The sequence below is a fragment of the Tachyglossus aculeatus genome, chromosome 1 (assembly GCF_015852505.1).
Source record: "Tachyglossus aculeatus isolate mTacAcu1 chromosome 1, mTacAcu1.pri, whole genome shotgun sequence".
Taxonomy (NCBI): domain Eukaryota; kingdom Metazoa; phylum Chordata; class Mammalia; order Monotremata; family Tachyglossidae; genus Tachyglossus; species Tachyglossus aculeatus.
The window spans coordinates 145463665-145483736 of record NC_052066.1 but is presented as its reverse complement, the minus strand read 5'-3'; the positions used below and the strand labels follow the sequence as shown (position 1 = coordinate 145483736).

Below are 20072 nucleotides of genomic sequence, written 5' to 3'. Positions count from 1 at the left end.
GTCTAAGCCTGGCTCCCCTGCAAGCCTGGGTGGCACCGCTTCTCACCCCATCTCAGCCAGGGCAGGCTGGCCCCGATCCATGTAGGTCGAGGCTCGGAGCCTCCCTCCCCAGGTGCCGTCACGGGCATCAGCGACCCTCAGCAAGATGGCATTGGCTGCCCTAGCTCCTGCCAGGGGAGAGGAGCTGGCAAGTTTCTGGCAGGGAAACTATCACTTCGACAGGCCGCAGTGCGATCTCGAGAGGGGACTGGGCTAAGTGGTTGGGACGGGCCAGGACGAGGCACATTCTCCACCATTTCCACTTGTCCAGAAAGATCACAGGCCAGAGGCGTGACTTCTGACCAGGGGAAGCAGGAGCTTCCCCCGTCTACACCAGGCCATGAGAGGAGCATCAGATGAGGTCCAGGCCTCCTCCTTTCATTCAATCATATATTGAGCACTTACTGTGTGCAGCGCACTGTACTAAGCGCTTGGAAAATACAAGTCGGCAGCATAACCGATCGGCCAGGCTTCCCCGATCCCCATAGTAGTAGTGGTTTGCCAGGGTGGATTTGTAGTGAGACTACACAACTGCCCACTTACAGGTACACAAACCCACAGGGGAGCACCCCATCCTGTCTCCTGCTTCCTGAGCCTGGCAGGGGCTCATCATCATCATCAATCGTATTTATTGAGCGCTTACTATGTGCAGAGCACTGTACTAAGCACTTGGGAAGTACAAATTGGCAACATAGCTGTTGCCGTGGCTCGATCGTCCATCAGAGGTATTTATCTCACCGTGTGCAGAGCGCTATATTAAGTGCTTTAAGAGAGGACATGGGCCTCGTGGAGAGACCATGGGCAGGGGAGACAGAAGGCCTGCTGTGTGACCTTGGGCAAGTCACTTCACTTCTCTGTCCCTCCATGACCTCATCTGTAAAATGGGGATTAAGACTGTGAGCTCCATGTGGGACAGGGACCGTGCCCAACCTGACAACGCTTGTATTTACCCCAGTGCGTCTTACAGTGCCTGGCACATAATAAGCATTCAACAAATTCATTCAATTCAATCGCATTTATTGAGCGCTTACTGTGTGCAGAGCACTGTACTAAGCCATAAAACAAAACAAAGGTGGTAGACATGTTCCCTGCCCAGAAGGAGCTTACAATCCCCTTAGACACAGAGGCCTGATCCCCTAGAGCCAACAGAGCATGCGATCACCGCTCTCTCCCTTCCCTCACCCCAGTGTTGGAGTATGATGTGCGCGGGAATCGGGGAGGGGAAAAAGGAGTTTGTCTTAAAGGAACGGAGACAGCTGCTCAGGCCAAAACAATAGTTTATTTCAGCTTTGAGCAACATTTCAGCCATCAAAAAAATAAACTCTACACACATGGATGGAAGACTTCTCTACAGTGTGGCTAGCGGGGGACTGAGGAGCCCCCAGGAGCAGTGGGAGCAATGGTGGTGACTCACCCAATAAATTAGGAAGCGGGGTGGGGAGGGGGTGGCCGGGTGGGCCGAGGGCCTCACTTCTGGGCCGGCATGAGGTCGTCGATGGGCTGCCCCTTCTCCAGCCGCTTCTCCATCTCGATGAGGAGCTTGACCCCGTCTACCACCATCTGCACCAGCTCCACCTCGGAGAAGCCCAGCCGGTCGGCGTTGGAGATGTCAAACACGCCCCCGACCGCCGCCGTGTCCACACCCCCTGCACGAGGGGAGGAGGGGGGTGAGAGCGGGAAATGGGGAACCGGCATCCTGGCCCAGTGCGCAGCCCCCCCACCCCGACACACACTGATCCACTGACCACCACCCTGGAGGCCGCAGAGAACCAGGGCCCGGGCCCCGTGATTTCAGACAGAGCCCAGGGCCCAGAGTCGGGCTTCTTCCTCTCCACATGCCCGCAATGCCCTCCCTCTTCATATAATAATAATGTTAAGAGCTTACTACGTGCAAAGCACTGTTCTAAGCGCTGGGGAGGATACAAGGTGATCAGGTTGTCCCATGTGGGGCTCACAATCTTCACCCCCATTCTACAGATGAGGTCACTGAGGCCCAGAGAAGTGAAGTGACTTGCCCAAAGTCACACAGCTGACAGTTGGCGTAGCCGGGATTTGAACCCAGGACCTGACTCCAAAGCCCAGGCTCTTTCCACTGAGCCATGCTGCTTCTCCCATATGCAAGGTACAATCCCCCTCCCCACCTTCAAAGGCTCAGTGAAGGCCCATCTCCTCCAAGAGGCCTTCCCTGACTAAGCCCCCTTTTCCTCTTCCCCCACTCCCTTCTGCATCGCCCCGACTTGCTCCCTTTGCCCGTCCCTCCTCCCAACCCCACAGCACTTGTGGACATATCTTTAATCTTATTTATTTGTATCCATGTCTGTCTCCCCACCTCTAGCCAGTAAGCTCACTGTGGGCAAGGAACGTGACAGTTTATCATTCTATTGTACTCTCCCAAGCACTTAGTACAGTGCTCTGCACCCAGTAAGTGCTCAATAAATATGATTGAATGAATGAATAAAAGAAATCTAGAACTGTTACCCTGCTCACAAAGGCAGCTGGCAGGACAGTGGAGCTCCTTGCCCCCCCAAGACAGGAGAAGAAGTCTCCACCGTGGGCTAGCTGGAGCCCCCTGCACCAAGGGTCCAGGCCCCACCCTCCTCTTTGGCCCAACCCCTCAGTACCAGTCCCACCCCAGCCCCCTTTTTTGATACCGTTGCATAGGGACCGTCTCTATATGTTGCCAACTTGTACTTCCCAAGCGCTTAGTACAGTGCTCTGCACACAGTAAGCGCTCAATAAATACGATTGACTGAATCCCCAAATGGTATTTATTAAGAACTTCCTATGTGCTCCCAGCTCCGCCACTTGTCATCTGTGTGACTTTGGGCAAGTCACAACTTCCCTGTGCCTCAGTTCCCTCATCTGTGAAATGGGGATTACGACTGTGAGCCCCCCGTGGGACAACCTGATCACCTTGTAACTGCCCCAGCGCTTAGAACAGTGCTTTGCACATAGTAAGCGCTTAATAAATTCCATCATCATTATTATTATTATTATGTGCTAGGCACTGTATTAAGCACTGGAGTAAATAATAATAATAATGGTATTTGTTAAGCACTTACTATGTGCCAAGTACTGCTCTAAGGGCTGGGGGAGATACAAGGTTATCAGGTTGTCCCAGGTCGGGCTCACAGTCTTAATCCCCATTTTTTACAGATGAGTTAACTGAGGCACAGAGACGTTAAGTGACTTGCCCAAAGTCACACAGCTGACTAGAACCCACAACTTCTGACTCCCAAGCCCTTGCTCTTTCCACTAAGCCACGCTGCTTCTCTAGTTAATCAGGTTGAACAAAGTCCCCGTCCCACAGAGAGCTCCCATTTTACAGATGAGGTCCCTGAGGCCCGGAGAAGTGAAGTGCCTTGCCCAAGATCACACAGCAGACAAGTGGCAGAACCGGAATTAGAACCCAGGTCCTTCTGACCCCCAGGCCCGTGGCCAGCCGCGACTGGGCCAGCCTCCCACCCCTCCCTGGACTCTGAGCCCCAGTGTGTGTCCGCAACCAGCCCTCAGGACCCCCCCACTGCCCCTCGTCGGGATGGGATGGGAAGTGGGAAAGTCGGAGACCAGTTCCACCTACGAGCCCGCAACCTCCAGCTCCCAGCAAGTCCCAGGCTCTGAGCGAGCCGGAGACTGTAAGCTGGTTGTGGGCAGGGAGTTCGAGCGTACTCTCCCGCGTGCCTAGTACAGTGCTCCGCACACAGAAAGCGCTCCATAAATATGAATGAATGAGGTGATTTAGCAGGTGATCCCATCCGAAGAATGGGGCGTAGGGTCCTGGGCTCGACTGCAACCCTAGCTCCTCCTAGCCCCATTGTGCCAGCCCTCCGGTAGCCCCTCTGAGAGGGGCGGGGGAGGAATGACCCTCACCTGTGCCCCTCTTCTGCAGCCGGAGCTTCTTGAGGATCTCGCCAAACTTCTCGTGCTTGCCCAGGTGGGGCAGCTTGATGTGCACGCCCCCCCGCAGCCCCGTGCCCAGGTTGGAGGGGCAGGTCAGGATGTAGCCCAGGTGGGGGTTCCACATGAACTCGTAGTTCTTGGTCTTGAAGAGGGTTTCGATCTAGAAGGGCAGGAAAGAGGAGAGAGAGAGAGTGAAGAAAGAGAGAGACACCCTTTCATTCATTTAATCATATTTATTGAGCGCTTATTGTGTGCAGAGCACCGTACTAAGCGCTTGGAAGGTACAATTCGGCAACAGATAGACAATCCCTACCCAACAAAAGGCTCATAGGAGAGAGAGAGAGAGACAGAGAGAGAGACAGAGAGTGTGAGTTGGTGCAGCTGTTTCTGAGACATCCGGAGAGAATTGGCATGTCACACCTTGGTCACCCCAGGATTGCAATGCTCTCCACCCCCACTGACAAAGGAATGGCCGGAAAAACTGCTCCCCACCTAAGTCTCCTAGGAGACAGAACTCTTCCCCTTTGTAGACTGTGAGCCCACTGTTGGGTAGGGACTGTCTCTATATGTTACCAATTTGTACTTCCCAAGCGCTTAGTACAGTGCTCTGCACATAGTAAGCGCTCAATAAATACGATTGATGATGATGATAACTCTAAAGGTGCAAGACAATGAAGCAGCTGCAGTGGGAATATTAGGGTTTTTTTTTTTAATGGCATTTGTTAAGCGCTTACTATGTGCAAAGCACTGTTCTAAGCGCTGGGAAGGTTATAAGGTGGGTTAGGGTCAGAAAGAGAAGAAGCCTATCAATGGCTAGGTCCCCCCCAGACAACACTCTGAACCACTGACCCCCCGGGGCCTCACCTCTGTTTCCACCTCCCTCCTTGGCCGGAGGATGGGACAGAGAGACAGACAGAGACGGAGAGACAATCCGTGTAAACTAACATCCGTGTCAGCAGCAAGGGCCTACGCAGGGCCGGGCACCATGGCAACAGAGGAGGAGCATCCCAAAGGGAAGAAGAGTCTAAGGCCCGTGGGAATCTGAGACACAAGGCAGGAAGAAAGCCTGGGGTGGGGGTAGGGGGTTGCTAGCTCATGCTGGGGGGGTCTCTGCTCGGCCACAGGGGCCCAGCCTCGGTGGAACTATCAGCCTAAATCGGCTTCTGCCCTTTAGGCATTGATAGCTATTTAAGAACCATCCTTGCAGATGGGCAGAATCCAGCCTGGCCCCATGGGTTACATTGGTTGCCTTCCTCCTGTGGCACCCAGACCCACCCTCTCCCCTGTGTGTACGTACACAAACACACACAAACACTTACCTGGGTCAGCCCTGTGCAGAAGCGGGTGAAGACCTCCTTCATGTTGCCCCCCTTCTGCATGGAGATGACACGGAGGTGGTCCTCCTCATTAATCCACACGAGGAAAGTCTTGTTGTCGTTATGCCTGTAAGCAGGTGACCCATCCCGTGTTATCAGCTTCCCTCCCCATCCTCAGTGCCCTTAGTACAGTGCTCTGCGCATGGTAAGCGCTCAATAAATGATTGATTAAGATGCCTGAGACACAGATGTCCACAGCGGCCGTGCTGGGGTAGCTGCTTTCAGCTACGCACGCCCCTTCCTCATCCCCAGAAGTCACGGTCTCAAAGTAAGACTGTGAGCCCACTGTTGGGTAGGGACTGTCTCTATATGTTGCCAATTTGTACTTCCCAAGTGCTTAGTACAGTGCTCTGCACACAGTAAGCGCTCAATAAATACAATTGATGATGATGATAAGAGTCCATGTTGGATCTGGCTCAGGGTTTTAGGTGTCCACGGTTTCAGCTGACCCGGGCCCCGTTATTCAGGGAGAGTCAGTCTGCCCCACCCTGAATCCCCTAGAGGCTCCTGGCCTTCCCACCCCAGGGGTGACCACCCCCCCCCATGCTCCCATAACTCTCTCCAGATGAGTCTCCTATCCCCATATTCCCATTATTTTTTTAATGACATTTATTAAGCGCTTACTATGTGCAAAGCACTGTTCTAAGCACCGGGGAGGTTACAAGGTGATCAGGTCATCCCACGGTGGGCTCACAGTCTCAATTCCCCATTTTACAGATGAGGTAACTGAGGCACAGAGAAGTGAAGTGACTTGCCCAAAGTCACACAGCTGACAATTGGTGGAGGCGGGATTTGAACCCATGACCTCTGACTCCAAAGCCCAGGCTCTTTCCACTGAGCCACGCTGCTTCTCTAACATGGTATTTGTTAAGTGCTTACTACGTGCAAAGCACTGTTGTAAGCACCGGGGAGGTTACAAGGTGATCAGGTTGTCCCATGGGGGGCTCACAGTTTTCATCCCCATTTTACAGATGAGGCAACTGAGGCACAGAGAAGTGAAGGGACTTGCCCAAAGGCACACAGCTGACAGTTGGCGGAGCCGGGATTTGAACCCGTGACCTCTGACTCCAAAGCCCAGGCTCTTTCCATTGAGCCACGCTGCTTCTCATTAAGCTCTTAAGAGCAGTGCTCTGCACATAGTAAGCACTCATACCATTGATTGATCGATTCAGAAAGACTGAGGGCAAAAGAAGAGGAATGAAGAAGAAATCTTGTAGATTTCTTCAGAGAAGCAGCATGGCTCAGTGGAAAGAGCCCGGGCTTTGGAGTCAGAGGTCGTGGGTTCAAATCCCGGCTCCGCCAGCTGTCAGCTGTGTGACTTTGGGCAAGTCACTTCACTTCTCTGGGCCTCAGTTCCCTCATCTGGAAAATGGGGATGAAGACGGTGAGCCCCCCGTGGGACAACCTGTTCACCTTGTAACCCCCCAGCACTTAGAACAGTGCTTTGCACATAGTAAGTGCTTAATAAATGCTATCATTATTATTATTATTATTAAATCTTGTAGCATGGTGAGAAAGAGTTAGCTGTCTGGGGTTGGGCCCCTCTCTCCACCTCAGAATCCACTGTCATCTGTAAGAGGTGCAGAGCACGGCTCGGGTGCTCTGAGCCCACTGTTGGGTAGGGACTGTCTCTATATGTTGCCAACTTGTACTTCCCAAGCGCTTAGTACAGTGCTCTGCACACATTAAGCGCTCAATAAATACGATTGATGATGATGAGGTGCCGGGGGCTGTGGTGAGTGTGGCACGCCTTGCCAGCCCTGAGGTGACCCCAACGCAGACCCCGACGCAGTTCCCTCTCCCTGCCGGCCCTGAGTTAGCTCGTCGGCATAAAGCACCGGGGGAGGGGTCGGTCTCCTTTTTGGACACTCAAAAAGCGCTCAATAAATACAATTGATTGATTGATTGACATGCCACCATGCAGCCCATGGCCTCCCTCCAGCTGGGTGAAGGTCTCCACTCCCCCTGGCATCAGACAGGCCGGCCACATCAGCCCTCAGCCCAGCTGGCATGACCCGGGATGTGAGGGCAGGGCTGGACGCTTTCGCCCACCGCCGAGGAGGGGTGGCACCGAACAGCTGTGAATTCAGAGTCTCCTGTCTCCCCTGCTTCCCCCCCAACCTACGAGCTCTTCTCCCGAAATGACGGGGTGGGTTGCGCCTGTGCGGAAGGTGGGGAGGGGATTGCAGACGCTCACCAAATGCCTCTACCGTCGGGCCAGTCCCGGGCCATGCCAGAGGCCAGGAGCAGGGGAGACACGGGCTTGTCGAAGAGGAAATGGTCATCGATCAGCTGCTGCTGTTCCTGCTCCGTCATGTTCTTCAGGGCATAGTACTTGCCCGTGAGGTCTCCCTCCAGACTGGACAGCGCTGGAGACAGAAACGGAATCAATCCATTAATCAATCAATCAGTAATTCATTCAGCAGCGTGGCTCAGTGAGCCCGGGCTTTGGAGTCAGAGGTCATGGGTTCAAATTCCGGCTCTGCCCATTGTCAGCTGTGTGACTTTGGGCAAGTCACTTCACTTCTCTGGGCCTCATCTGTAAAATGGGGATGAAGACTCTGAGCTCCACCCCCGTGGGACAACCTGATCACCTTGTAACCTCCTCAGCGCTTAGAACTGTGCTTTGCACATAGTAAGCGCTTAATAAATGCCATCATCATCATCATTCAAGCACCTCCCCTGTCTCTCCCCCAAGCCCGGGTGAGAAAGAGAGGCCTAGGCTGGGCTCTGGGGAAAGCCACACTGCCTAGGGGAACACCAGTGCATAGTTTCAAGGGAGTTTGGAAAGATCGATGGACCCGCTGGCCATGTTGGGTCACTGGAGGGAGAGCCGGGGACTGAGAGGGGAAGAGTTAAGAGTGTGGGATGGTCCAGGCTGGGTCACTGGAGGGACAGTCAGGGACTGAGTGGGGAAAAGAGTTAAGGGTATTGCTCCGGGGAACTCTTCTCTGCCTCTATTTCCTCAACTCTAAAAAGGGGATTGAATACCTATTCTCCCCCCTACATAGTACGTAGGCTGTGGGACAAGGCATATATATGTATATATGGGAGCTTAGAGTCTTGTGGCAGGGAGAGTTTCTCCTCGGGCAGGACATCTAGCTTTATTTTTATTTATTCTGGTGACTTGACACCTGTCCACATGTTTTGTTTTCCATCTCCCCCTTCTAGACTGTGAGCCCGTTATTGGGTAGGGATCGTCTCTATCGGTTGCCGACTTGTACTTCCCAAGCGCCTAGTACAGTGCTCTGCACACAGTAAGCGCTCAATAAATACGATTGAATGAATGAATGTATATATGTTTGTACATATTTTTTACTCTATTTTACTTGTACATATTTATTCTATTTATTTTATTTCGTTAATATGTTTTGTTTTCTTGTCCGTCTCCCCCGTCTAGACTGTGAGCCCACTGTTGGGTAGGGACCGTCTCTATATGTTGCCAACTTGTACTTCCCAAGCTCTTAGTACAGTGCTTTGCACACAGTAAGCGCTCAATATGATTGATTGATTGGGTAGGGACCGTCTCTACATGTTGCCAACTTGTACTTCCCAAGCGCTTAGTACAGTGCTCTGCACACAGTAAGCGCTCAATAAATACGACTGAATGAATGAATGAATGAATGGGGAAGAAAACACAGGTTGGAATTTGGGCAGCACATGAAGGAAGGGGGTAGGAGAGGCTCAATTCCTTATCACCCCAAGCAGGCGCAATGAACAGCAGGGTCTAGTGGAAAGAGCCCAGGACTGGGAGTCAGAGGACCTTGGTCCTAATCCTGCCATGACTGCTGTGTGACCTTGGGCAAGTCACTTAACTTCTTTGCACCTCACTTAGCTCATCTGTAAAATGGCAGTTTAATACCAGTTCTCCCTCCTACTTGGATTGTGTCTAACACGCTTGTCCCTTTCATCAGTCCTTGACCCAGGGTAAGAGTTAAATACCATTATTTTTATTACCCATCCACCAGATCCTTATTTCTGCTGGGCAGTTAAACACCCTGCTGGGTGGATTGTCATAGGCCATAATAATAATAATGGCATTTATTCATTCATTCATTCATTCGTATTTATTGAGCACTTACTGTGTGCAGAGCACTGTACTAAGTGCTTGGGAAGTACAAGTTGGCAACATATAGCAACGGTCCCTACCCAACAGTGGGCTCACAGTCTAGAAGGGGGAGACAGAGAACAAAACAAAACATATTAATAAAATAGAATAAACATATACAAATAAAATAGAGTAATAAATATGTACAAACATATATACATATATACAGGTGCTGTGGGGATGGGAAGGGAGAGAAAAGTTAAGTGACTTGCCCAAAGTCACACAGCTGACAATTGGTGGAGCTGGGATTTGAACCCATGACCACTGACTCCAAAGCCCAGGCTCTATCCACTGAGCGCTTAAGCGCTTACTATGTGCAAAGCACTGTTCTAAGCACTGGGGAGGTTACAAGGTGATCAGGTTGTCCCACGGGGGGCACACAGTCTTCATCCCCATTTTACAGATGAGGTAACTGAGGCCCAGAGAAGTGAAGTGACTTGCCCAAAGTCACCCAGCTGACAGGTGGCGGAGCCGGGATTTGAACCCCTGACCTCTGACTCCATAAGCCCTTGAAAGGGAGAAGGGTGCAAGGGCATCAGATTTTTTTTTTTATGTTGTTAAATACTTTGGACCAGGCACTGCACTAAGCTAATCAGGTTGGACTCGGCCCATGTCCTACATTTATTTATTTTATTTTACATTTATTTATTTTATTTATTTAAAATAAATTTTAAATTTCTTTATTTAAATATTCCATTTATTTTACAGATGAGGTAAACAAGGAAGAGCAATGATTTGCCCACGGCCACACAGCAGACAAGTGGCAGAGCCATAGCTGTGTGACCTTGGAGAAGTCACCCCACCTCTCTGAGCAGTAACTGGCAGGATATAAAGTATTCCCAGCCCTGCCCCGGCCCCCGCAGGCAGATGAGAAGATAAGGAGGCCTTGGGGAAAACACCTGAGATAGGGAGAACTGGTTGAAGCTGGCGGCAGCTGACTGGAAATGGGGCTAGAGCTTCCTCTTCTCCCCTCCCCACGCACCATCAAGACCCAGTTGAGCAATTTCCCCTCCAGCGTTCCTCTTCCCCCGCTTCTCTCCGAGCCCTGGGAGGTTAAGAGTTCTCCTCCAGTCCACTGAAAGTGCAGGACAGGAATAGAGGGAGGCCTTGGAAGTCATTCCCGCTTCCCTCACACCCTGCGGGGACTGTGCTGTGACCTAAGAAGAAGGGAGACCCTTGGGCTGCCTGGAAAACTGCTGCAGGCAGTCCCCTTTTAGACTGCGAGCCCACTGTTGGGTAGGGACTGTCTCTATGTGTTGCCAATTTGTACTTTCCAAGCGCTTAGTACAGTGCTCTGCACATAGTAAGCGCTCAATAAATACGATTGATTGATTGATTGATTGCAGGCCTCAATTTGTGTTTGAGTGGTGGTGGGAGAGACAGGGAGAGAGGAAACAAGAAAGAGGACAAAAAAAGAGAGAAAGACAGAAGAGAGGTTGGATGAAGGTCACCCATTTAAAATCCCACAGGCGAGGAAATTGGGGCTGCTCCGTCTGAGAAGGTAAAATGGTTTCTCCCGGGGTTTGGGGAATCCAGGTGCCACGGCAGCCCACCCGCCGCAGGGAAGCAGGGCCGGGCCGGGGGCGGGCGACAAGGAGGGAAGAAGCAAAGCCGACGGAGGGAGATGGAGGCAGCCCGCCCCCGCCTCCCTTGGCCTCCTGCTCCCAGAGGAGAGGGGTGTCGAGGGCCACCCGGGCCGTACCTTCGACGGAGAGCTTCTCGATGGCGCGGCGCTCTCCCCGGCTGCAGTGCGGAGGGAGGCAGAAGCCGCGGATGCTGCGGCCGGTCCGCACGCGGGAGCTCAGCACGTAGTTGGGATCCAGGTCGTCGCCGCCCTGCCCGTGGGGAGCCAACACACAGGCACAACTTAGCCACAGCCTCATGTTTTCCCCCGCCACCCCAGACCCAACCCCGGTCAGAGGTCTGGCCCACCCCGCAGGGGCCTTCTCCCCCCCCATAATACCTACAGGAGCTGCCTCGCTGCCCCATTTTCCTCATCTGCAAAATGGGAGCCCACTGTTGGGTAGGGACTGTCTCTATATGTTGCCAACTTGTACTTCCCAAGCGCTTAATACAGTGCTGTGCACACAGTAAGAGCTCGATAAATATGATTGATGATGATCTGCAAAATGGGGATTCGATACCTGTTCTCCCTCCTACTTAGCCCCTTTCCCTCACTGGGCTCACAGCCTGTGATAAGCGCTTGAGCCCACTGTTGGGTAGGGATCGTCTCTATATGTTGCCGACTTGTACTTCCCAAGCGCTTAGTACAGTGCTCTGCACACAGTAAGCGCTCAATAAATACGATTGAATGAATAAAGGGCTCTGCACCCAGTAAGCGCTCAGTAAATCTGATTGAATGAATGATTTATCATGTGCAGAGCACCGTACTAAGTCCTGGGGTAGATACAAGGTAATCAGGTTGGACACAATCCCTTTTCCACAGAGGGCTCGCCGTCTTGGGTAGGGGCCGTCTCTATATGTTGCCGATTTGTACTTCCCAAGCGCTTAGTCCAGTGCTCTGCACACAGTAAGTGCTCAATAAATACAATTGAATGAATGAATTAAATCCCTGTCGTACAGACAAGGGAACTGAGGCACAGAGAAGTGAGTTAACTGGCCCAAGGTCACAGCAGACAAACAGCAGAGCAGCTTGAATTGAGCAGATTGAATCATTCATTCAATCGTATTTATTGAGCGCTTACTGCGTGCAGAGCACTGTACTAAGCGCTTGGGAAGTACAAGTCAGCAATGTAAAGAGACGGTCCCTACCCAACAACAGGCTCACAGTCTAGAAGAGGGACTAGTACAGTGCTCTGCACACAGTAAGTGCTCAATAAATACGATTGATGATGAGACGGACGACGAAACAAATTCAGTCGCATTTATTGAGCGCTTACTGTGTGCAGAGCCCTGAACTAAGAGCTTGGGAGAGAACAACACAATAAAACAGACGCATTCCCTGCCCACAATTGATTTATACCTACCCTAGCGCTTGACACATCATAGGAAGCGGTCAAGAAATAGCATAAAGAGAAGAAGCCCGGCTCCCAGAAAACAGGTAGGAGGTGGTTAACCCTTAGCTTGACAGATTGAGATCTCTTCATTATTATTATTATTATTATTATTATTATTATTATTATTATTATTCCCCGGCCCTCCCCACCCCCCCCAGGGCCGCACCTCCAGGTTCTCCGGGTTCAGGTCGGTCTTGTGCTCATCGCAGGGTTTGTAGCCCCCGTGGCGGTCCTGGATTATGGGGTCGAACAGGTCCTTGAACACTTCGTAGGACTCCTCGTCCCCAGCCACGCAGCCCACCGTCATGATGAAGGGGTGCCCTGAGGAGGGGGGGGAGAAAAAGACAGCAGCTGTTTACCCCCTCCCTGCCCTTCCCGTTCTCCGACATGTCGCCCTCCACCCATCGTGGCTCAGTGGAAAGAGCCCGGGCTTTGGAGTCATAGGTCAGGGCTTCGAATCCCGGCTCCACCGGTTGTCAGCTGGGTGACGTTGGGTAAGTCACTTCACTTCTCTGGGCCTCATTCATTCATTCAATCGTATTTACTGAGAGCTTACTGTGTGCAGAGCACTGGACTAAGCGCTTGGGAAGGACAAGTTGGCAACGACTTGAGACGGTCCCTACCCAACAACGGGCTCACAGTCTAGAAGGGGGAGGCAGACAACAAAACACATTAACAAAATAAATAGAATAGTAAATATATACACAAGTAAAATAGAGTAATAAATCTGTCCAAACATATATACAGGTGCTGTGGGAAGGGGAAGGAGGTAGGGCGGGGGGGATGGGGAGGGGGAGAGGAAGAAGGGGGCTCAGTCTATTACCTTATCTGTAACCTGATCACCTTACTGATGGCATTTGTTAAGCGCTTACTATGTGCAAAGCACTGTTCTAAGCACTGGGGACGTTACAAGGTGATCAGGTTGTCTCACGGGGGGCTCACAGTTTTAATCCCCATTTTACAGATCACCTTGTAACCTCCCCAGCCCCCATTTTACAGATGAATCCCCATTATCACCTTGTAACCTCCCCAGCACTTAGAACAGTGCTTTGCACGGAGTAAGTGCTTAATAAATGCCATCATCATTATTATTATTATCCACTCCCCGGGGATGGGGGGGGACGGGGACACGTTCAGAAGCAACGTGATTTAGTGGCTAGAGCACGGGCCTGAGAGTCAGAAAGTCATGGGTTCTAATCCCAGCTCGGTCACTTGTCCTCTATGTGACCTTGGACAAGTCACTTCACTGGGCCTCAGTTCCCTCATCTGTTTGGGGCGGGGGGGGAATTAAGACTGGGAGGGTCGTGGGGGATAGACTGTGTCCAGCCTGATTGCCTTGTAACTACCCCCGGCGCTTAGTACAGTGTGCCTGGCATCTAGTGAGCACTTAAATAATGGGGAAAAAAATGGTCCGCTGATCGCTGGTGCCCGTCTGACCCTGCGGCTGGCATGGACATAGGTTTACTCTTAATTTGGCACCCTTTGGGCGGGGACCCTCCCCATTATACCCACCCACCCAAGTATCTTGGGGCTGTCGGGAGCTAGGGAAAGGGCAGGGGGGAGCTCTGCCCTGAGAAGCAGTGTGGCTCAGTGGAAAAGAGCCCGGGCTTTGGAGGTCATGGGTTCAAATCCCAGCTCCACCAATTGTCAGCTGTGTGACTTTGGGCAAGTCGCTTCACTTCTCTGGGCCTCAATTACCTCATCTGTAAAACGGGGATTAAGACTGAGAGCCTCACATGGGCCACCTGATCACCTTGTAACCTCCCCAATCAATCGTATTTATTGAGCGCTTACTGTGTGCAGAGCACTGTACTAAGCGCTTGGGAACCCCAGCGGTTAGAACAGTGCTTTGCACATAGTAAGCGCTTAATAAACGCCATCATTATTATTATTGGATGGCATCACCGAGGCTGATCTGAGGGCAGCGAAAAACCCAAGGGTTTTTTTTTTTTTAGGTGGGGTTAGTTGGGCAGGGATTGTTTCCATTTGCAGCCGAATTGCACAGGGCTCTGCACACAGTAAGCGCTCAATAAATTCATTCAATCGTATTTACTGAGCGCTTACGGTGTGCAGAGCACTGTACTAAGCGCTTGGGAAGTACAAGGTGGCCAAATAAATCGGATTGAGTGAATGAATGGGTAAGGGGGGGGGGGGGGCCTGCGGTCCTGGAGAACGCGACCTTGGAGAGCGCGGTGCCGGCGCTCTGGCGCCCCCTGGTGGAGGGACGGGGTGGGCCGCGGAGACACACAGAGACAGAGGAGAGACAGAGACAAGCGAGACAGAGAGACACAGGAGAGACAGAGAGAGACACGAGAGAGAGACAGACAGAGATGCACGCGAGAGAGACAGAGACACGCGCGCAGGAGAGACAGAGACACACGAGAGAGAAGGGGCAGAGACACACGAGACAGAGAGACACAGGAGAGACAGAGAGAGACAGACGGACGCATGAGAGACAGAGACACGCGCGCAAGAGAGACAGAGACAGACGAGAGAGAAGAGGAGAGGCAGAGAGACACAGAAGAGACAGAGAGAGACACACACGAGAGAGACACACGAGACAGGGAGAGACAGGGAGACACGGAAGAGACAGAGACACACGAGAGAGACAGAGACACGCGAGTGAGAGGAGGAGGGACAGAGAGACGCAGGAGAGACAGGGAGAGACAGAGAGACAGACGGACGCATGAGAGACAGAGACACGCGCGCAAGAGAGAAAGAGACACAAGAGAGAGAAGGGGCAGAGACACACGAGACAGGGAGAGACGGAGAGACACAGGAAAGACAGAGAGACACACACGACACAGGAGAGAGACAGACAGAGATGCCAAAAGAGACAGAGACACACGAGAGAGAAGAGGAGAGGCAGAGACACACGAGACAGGGAGAGACAGAGAGACACAGAAGAGACAGAGAGACACACGAGAGAGCCAGAGACACGCGAGAGAGAGGAGGAGGGACAGAGAGACACAGGAGAGACAGAGAGAGACACACGAGACAGGGAGAGACAGAGAGGCACAGGAGAGAGAGACAGAGACAGAGATGCGCGCGAGAGAGACAGAGACACGAGAGAGAAGGGGAGAGGCAGAGACACACGAGACAGGGAGAGACAGAGAGACACAGGAGAGACAGAGGGACACACACGAGAGAGAGACACACGAGACAGGGAGAGACAGAGAGACATAGGAGAGATAGAGAGAGAGAGACACAGACGAGAGACAGGCAGAGATACGCTCGATAGAGACAGAGACACGCGTGCGAGCGAGACAGGGAGACACGAGACAGGGAGAGATAGAGAGACGCAGGAGAGACAGAGAGAGACACAGGAGAGAGAGAGACAGACACACGGGAGAGACAGACAGAGACACGCGAGAGAGGAGAGGCAGAGACACACGAGACAGGGAGAGACAGAGAGACACACGAGAGAGAGGCAGAGATGCGCGCGAGAGAGACAGAGACACGAGAGGGAGAGGAGGAGAGACAGAGAGACACGAGAGAGAAGAGGAGAGGCAGAGACACACGAGACAGGGAGAGACAGAGAGACACAGGAGAGACAGAGAGACACGGAAGAGAGAGAGACACACACGAGAGACAGAGATGCGTGCGCGAGAGGAGGAGAGACAGAGAGACACGAGACAGGGAGAGACAGAGAGACACAGGAGAGACAGAGAGAGACACAGGAGAGAGAGAGACAGACACACACGAGAGACAGACCCGCGAGAGAGGAGAGGCAGAGACCCACGAGACAGGGAGAGGCAGAGAGACAGACACACGGGAGACAGAGACACGCTAGAGAGACACACACGAGAGAGAGAGACACGCGAGAGAGGAGGGGCAGAGACACACGAGACAGAGAGAGACAGAGAGACAGGAGAGGCAGACAGAGACACACGAGCGAGAGACAGACACAAGGGAGACAGAGACACGCTAGAGAGACACACATGAGAGAGACACGTGAGAGAGGAGAGGCAGAGACACACGAGACAGGGAGAGACAGAGAGACACAGGAAAGCCAGAGAGAGACACACACGAGAGACAGAGACTCGCGAGGGAGACGCACATGAGAGACAGACAGAGACACGCAAGAGAGACACACATGAGAGACAGAGACCCGTTAGAGAGACACACATGAGAGAGAGACAGAGGCACGCGAGAGAGGAGACAGAGACACAGAGATGCGCGAGAGACACACACGAGAGAGAGGCACACACGAAAGAGACACACACACGAGAGACAGAGACACACGAGAGAGACACATGAAAGAGACACACACAAGAGACAGACACGAGAGACAGACACACACGAGAGACAGACAGACACGAGAGACAGACAGACACGAGAGACAGACACACACAAGAGACAGACACACACAAGAGACAGACACACACAAGAGACAGACACACACAAGAGACAGACACACACAAGAGACAGACACACACAAGAGACAGACACACACGAGAGAAAGGAGAGAGAGAGAGAGAAGGCAGGAGCTGTCCTTGTCCGTCCATCCATCCGTCCGTCCATCCGTGGGTCGGTCGGTGCCCCAACCCGGGTCCCGGAGGTGTGGGCGTGTCGGGGCCCACCCGGGTTGTCGACTCCGGTCTGGATGACGTCGTCCACGGTGAAGCCACTGGGGGTGCGGCAGTGGCGCAGCTTGGCGTACAGCTCCGGGCTCAGCACCTTGGCCATGTGGTTGTTGTGGCCGCTCAGGTCCGGGTACTCCTCCTCCGCGCTCAGCTGCATCTTCCACGCGTTGTGGCCGCTGGAGAACGGCATGCCTGCCCACCTGCCCGCCCCGAGGACCGACGGATGGAGGGAAAGGACCGACGGATGGAGGGAAAGGGCCGACGAAGGACGAGGCCCGTCCTCGGCAGGTCCCTCCCTGGGCCAAGGGAAGGGCACACGCGGCCCTCCCCTGTCCCATCACAAGGTCCCTCCCATCCTCCATCCTCCTCCTCCTCCTCCTCTCCATCGTCCCCCCACTTCCCTGGAAAAGCAGGTCCTGGAACAATCCAGGCGGACCCGGCCCTTAAAAAGGCGCTTTGCACGTGGTGAGCGCTTCGCACATTCGTTCCCTAGGCCGCATTTAGCGAGCGCTTGCTTACCGCCTGCGGAGCGCTGGACTTGTCCCTATCTATCCTATTTATTTTATTTTCTTAGTATGTTTGGTTTTGTTCTCCGTCTCCCCCTTTTAGACGGTGAGCCCGCTGTTGGGTAGGGACTGTCTCTATACGTTGCCAATTTGTACTTCCCAAGCGCTTAGTACAGTGCTCTGCACATAGTAAGCGCTCCGGGAGTCCAAGTTGTTCTCTGTCTCCCCCTTTTAGACTGTGAGCCCGCTGTTGGGTAGGGACTGTCTCTATACGTTGCCAATTTGTACTTCCCAAGCGCTTAGTACAGTGCTCTGCACACAGTAAGCGCTCAATAAATACGATTGATTGATTGATTGATTGACTAAGCGCTCCGGGAGTCCAAGTTGTTCTCTGTCTCCCCCTTTTAGACTGTGAGCCCGCTGTTGGGTAGGGACTCTCTCTATATGTTGCCAATTTGTACTTCCCAAGCGCTTAGCACAGTGCTCTGCACACAGTAAGCGCTCAATAAATACGATTGATTGATTGATTGATTGACTAAGCGCTCCGGGACTCCAAGTTGTTCTCTGTCTCCCCCTTTTAGACTGCGAGCCCGCTGTTGGGTAGGGACTCCAGATGTTGCCAATTTGTACTTCCCAAGCGCTTAGTACAGAGCTCTGCACGTAGTAAGCGCTCAATAAATACGATTGATGATGATGATGAAGTCGGCAACCCGGAGAGACGGTCCCGACCCTTCTAGACTGTGAGCCCGCTGTTGCGTAGGGACCGTCCCTATGCGTCGCCGACTTGGACTTCCCGAGCGCTTAGTACAGTGCTCTGCACACAGTAAGCGCTCAATAATAATGGTATTTGTTAAGCGCTTACTATGTGCAAAGCAATAAATACGATTGATTGATTGATTGAACAACGGGCTCACGGGCTAGAAGGGGGAGAGGGACAAGAGCACCAGACACGGAGACAGGTGCCATCGTTAGGATCCCCGGTGGGCCCTCTCTTTTTGGGGAGGAGAGGCTGCGGCCACCCCCCACCCCATTGAGAAAGGGCTGAGCCCTCCCCCCCCCCCCCACGACCCCCTCCCCCCTCCAGCCCCATTCCCAGCCGAGCTGGGAACAGCCCCAAATACCCAACTAATCGGGATCAGCGCTAGGTTGATTGACAGGGAGACGAGGCATTCCCGCAAGGACGCATCCCGGCCTGAGGAATGGTGAGGGGTGGGGGGACGGAAGACACCCACGGGAGATAGCATCGGGGGGAGCCTCAAAAGCACCCCCAAATCCAGCACAGCCAAAGGATAACCCCATCACGGACCCCAGTGGATGGCAGAACCTCGACCAGACCCAAACAACAGGGTGGGGGGTGGATGGAGGGAGGGAAGGGAGAAGGCTTCCCACCCCCCCACCCCCGTCTCCTTTAAGGGGAGAACCCCCCCCCCCGCCCCAGAAAAATGATTTAGTGCTGACAGTGAAGACACTCCATCCTGCAGGCCAGGGGATGGGGGGCATGACGGGCCCTTCGGGGGGCTTACCGAAGAGCTGGGGGTGGTAGCAGAGAAAAATCAGTCCTCGACTCCTGACCTAAAGCCAGATCCTCGTCCACGCGAGTCAAGTGTCTCTGTAACGGGCCGCCCTGGGGGTTTTATAGCCGGCAGGGACCGGCTCCTTATTGGCCGCTATTTTTATTCCATTCATTCCATTGGCCGACTGGGGGAAGGGAGTAGTTACCTCACCCCTGGCCATTGTGGCTTCCATTTTGTCCCCTCCCTCCCCCTCTCAGAGCCTGGCTGCTGTCTTTTCCCTCTCCCCCCTCCCCGTCCCCCTGCCCACCACTTCCACCCCCAGACCCTCCCCCGCAGCTTGGCACAGTACTCAGATGGGCCTGGGCCGGGGTGGGGGGGAAGGGAGGGGTCCATCCTTGGCAAGGAAAATGAGGATTCCATCTTCTAGCCCAGATCCGCAGGGTCTCTCAGACCCCGTGGGGTCTTGGGGATGGGGGGGACGACGAGCAGAATTGGCCGTTTACGTCCCCAGACCGACGGCGGGTTCTTGGGTTTGCTGCTGGCCCTGGCGTGGGAAAGCGTGTCTGTGGGGAATAGTGGGGGAAGAGGAAGTCATTTGGGTCAGGTGTGTGAAGGTCATCTCTGCGGTGCATGGAGTCAGGGAAGGGGCCTTACTCTACAGATCCCGGGAAACTCCGGCTACCGAGACCTGATTTCTCAGGCCTCATTTGGCCTTGGGTTTCAATCAATCAATCAATCGTATAGGCCTCGTCTGGCCTTGGGTTTCAATCAATCAATCGATCGTATTTATTGAGCGCTTACTGTGTGCAGAGCACTGTACTAAGCGCTTGGAAAGTCCAAGTTGGCAACACATAGAGACGGTTCCTACCCAACAGCGGGCTCACAGTTTCAGGGACATAGAAGGGCGCTTGACCTGGAACCTCACAGACAAGCAGCGTGGCCTAGTGGAAAGAGCATAAGCTTGGGAGTCGGAGGACCTGGGTTTCACTTGGCTGCTGTGTGACCTTGGGTAAGTCACTGCACTTC

At 53.2% G+C, this 20072-nt stretch overlaps 1 protein-coding gene across 2 annotated transcripts; it reads right to left on the bottom strand.

Moving 5' to 3' along the window:
* Positions 1 to 1298: 1298 nt before the first annotated feature.
* On the bottom strand, positions 1299 to 19125 carry CKB (creatine kinase B). 2 transcript variants are annotated; one of them, XM_038749105.1, is made up of 8 exons: positions 19056 to 19125; positions 17024 to 17226; positions 12607 to 12761; positions 11126 to 11258; positions 7513 to 7684; positions 5259 to 5382; positions 3910 to 4099; positions 1507 to 1685 (listed from the first exon to the last, which is right to left on the bottom strand). In XM_038749105.1, the coding sequence occupies exons 2-8, from the start codon at positions 17214 to 17216 to the stop codon at positions 1507 to 1509; spliced, it is 1146 nt and encodes a 381-aa protein (XP_038605033.1). In that variant the 5' UTR covers positions 17217 to 17226; positions 19056 to 19125. The 2 variants fall into 2 exon arrangements, with proteins under 2 accessions (XP_038605024.1, XP_038605033.1); XM_038749096.1 differs by lacking the exon at positions 19056 to 19125 and having other exon boundaries at positions 1299 to 1685; positions 17024 to 17216.
* Between the last annotated feature and the right edge of the window lie 947 nt (positions 19126 to 20072).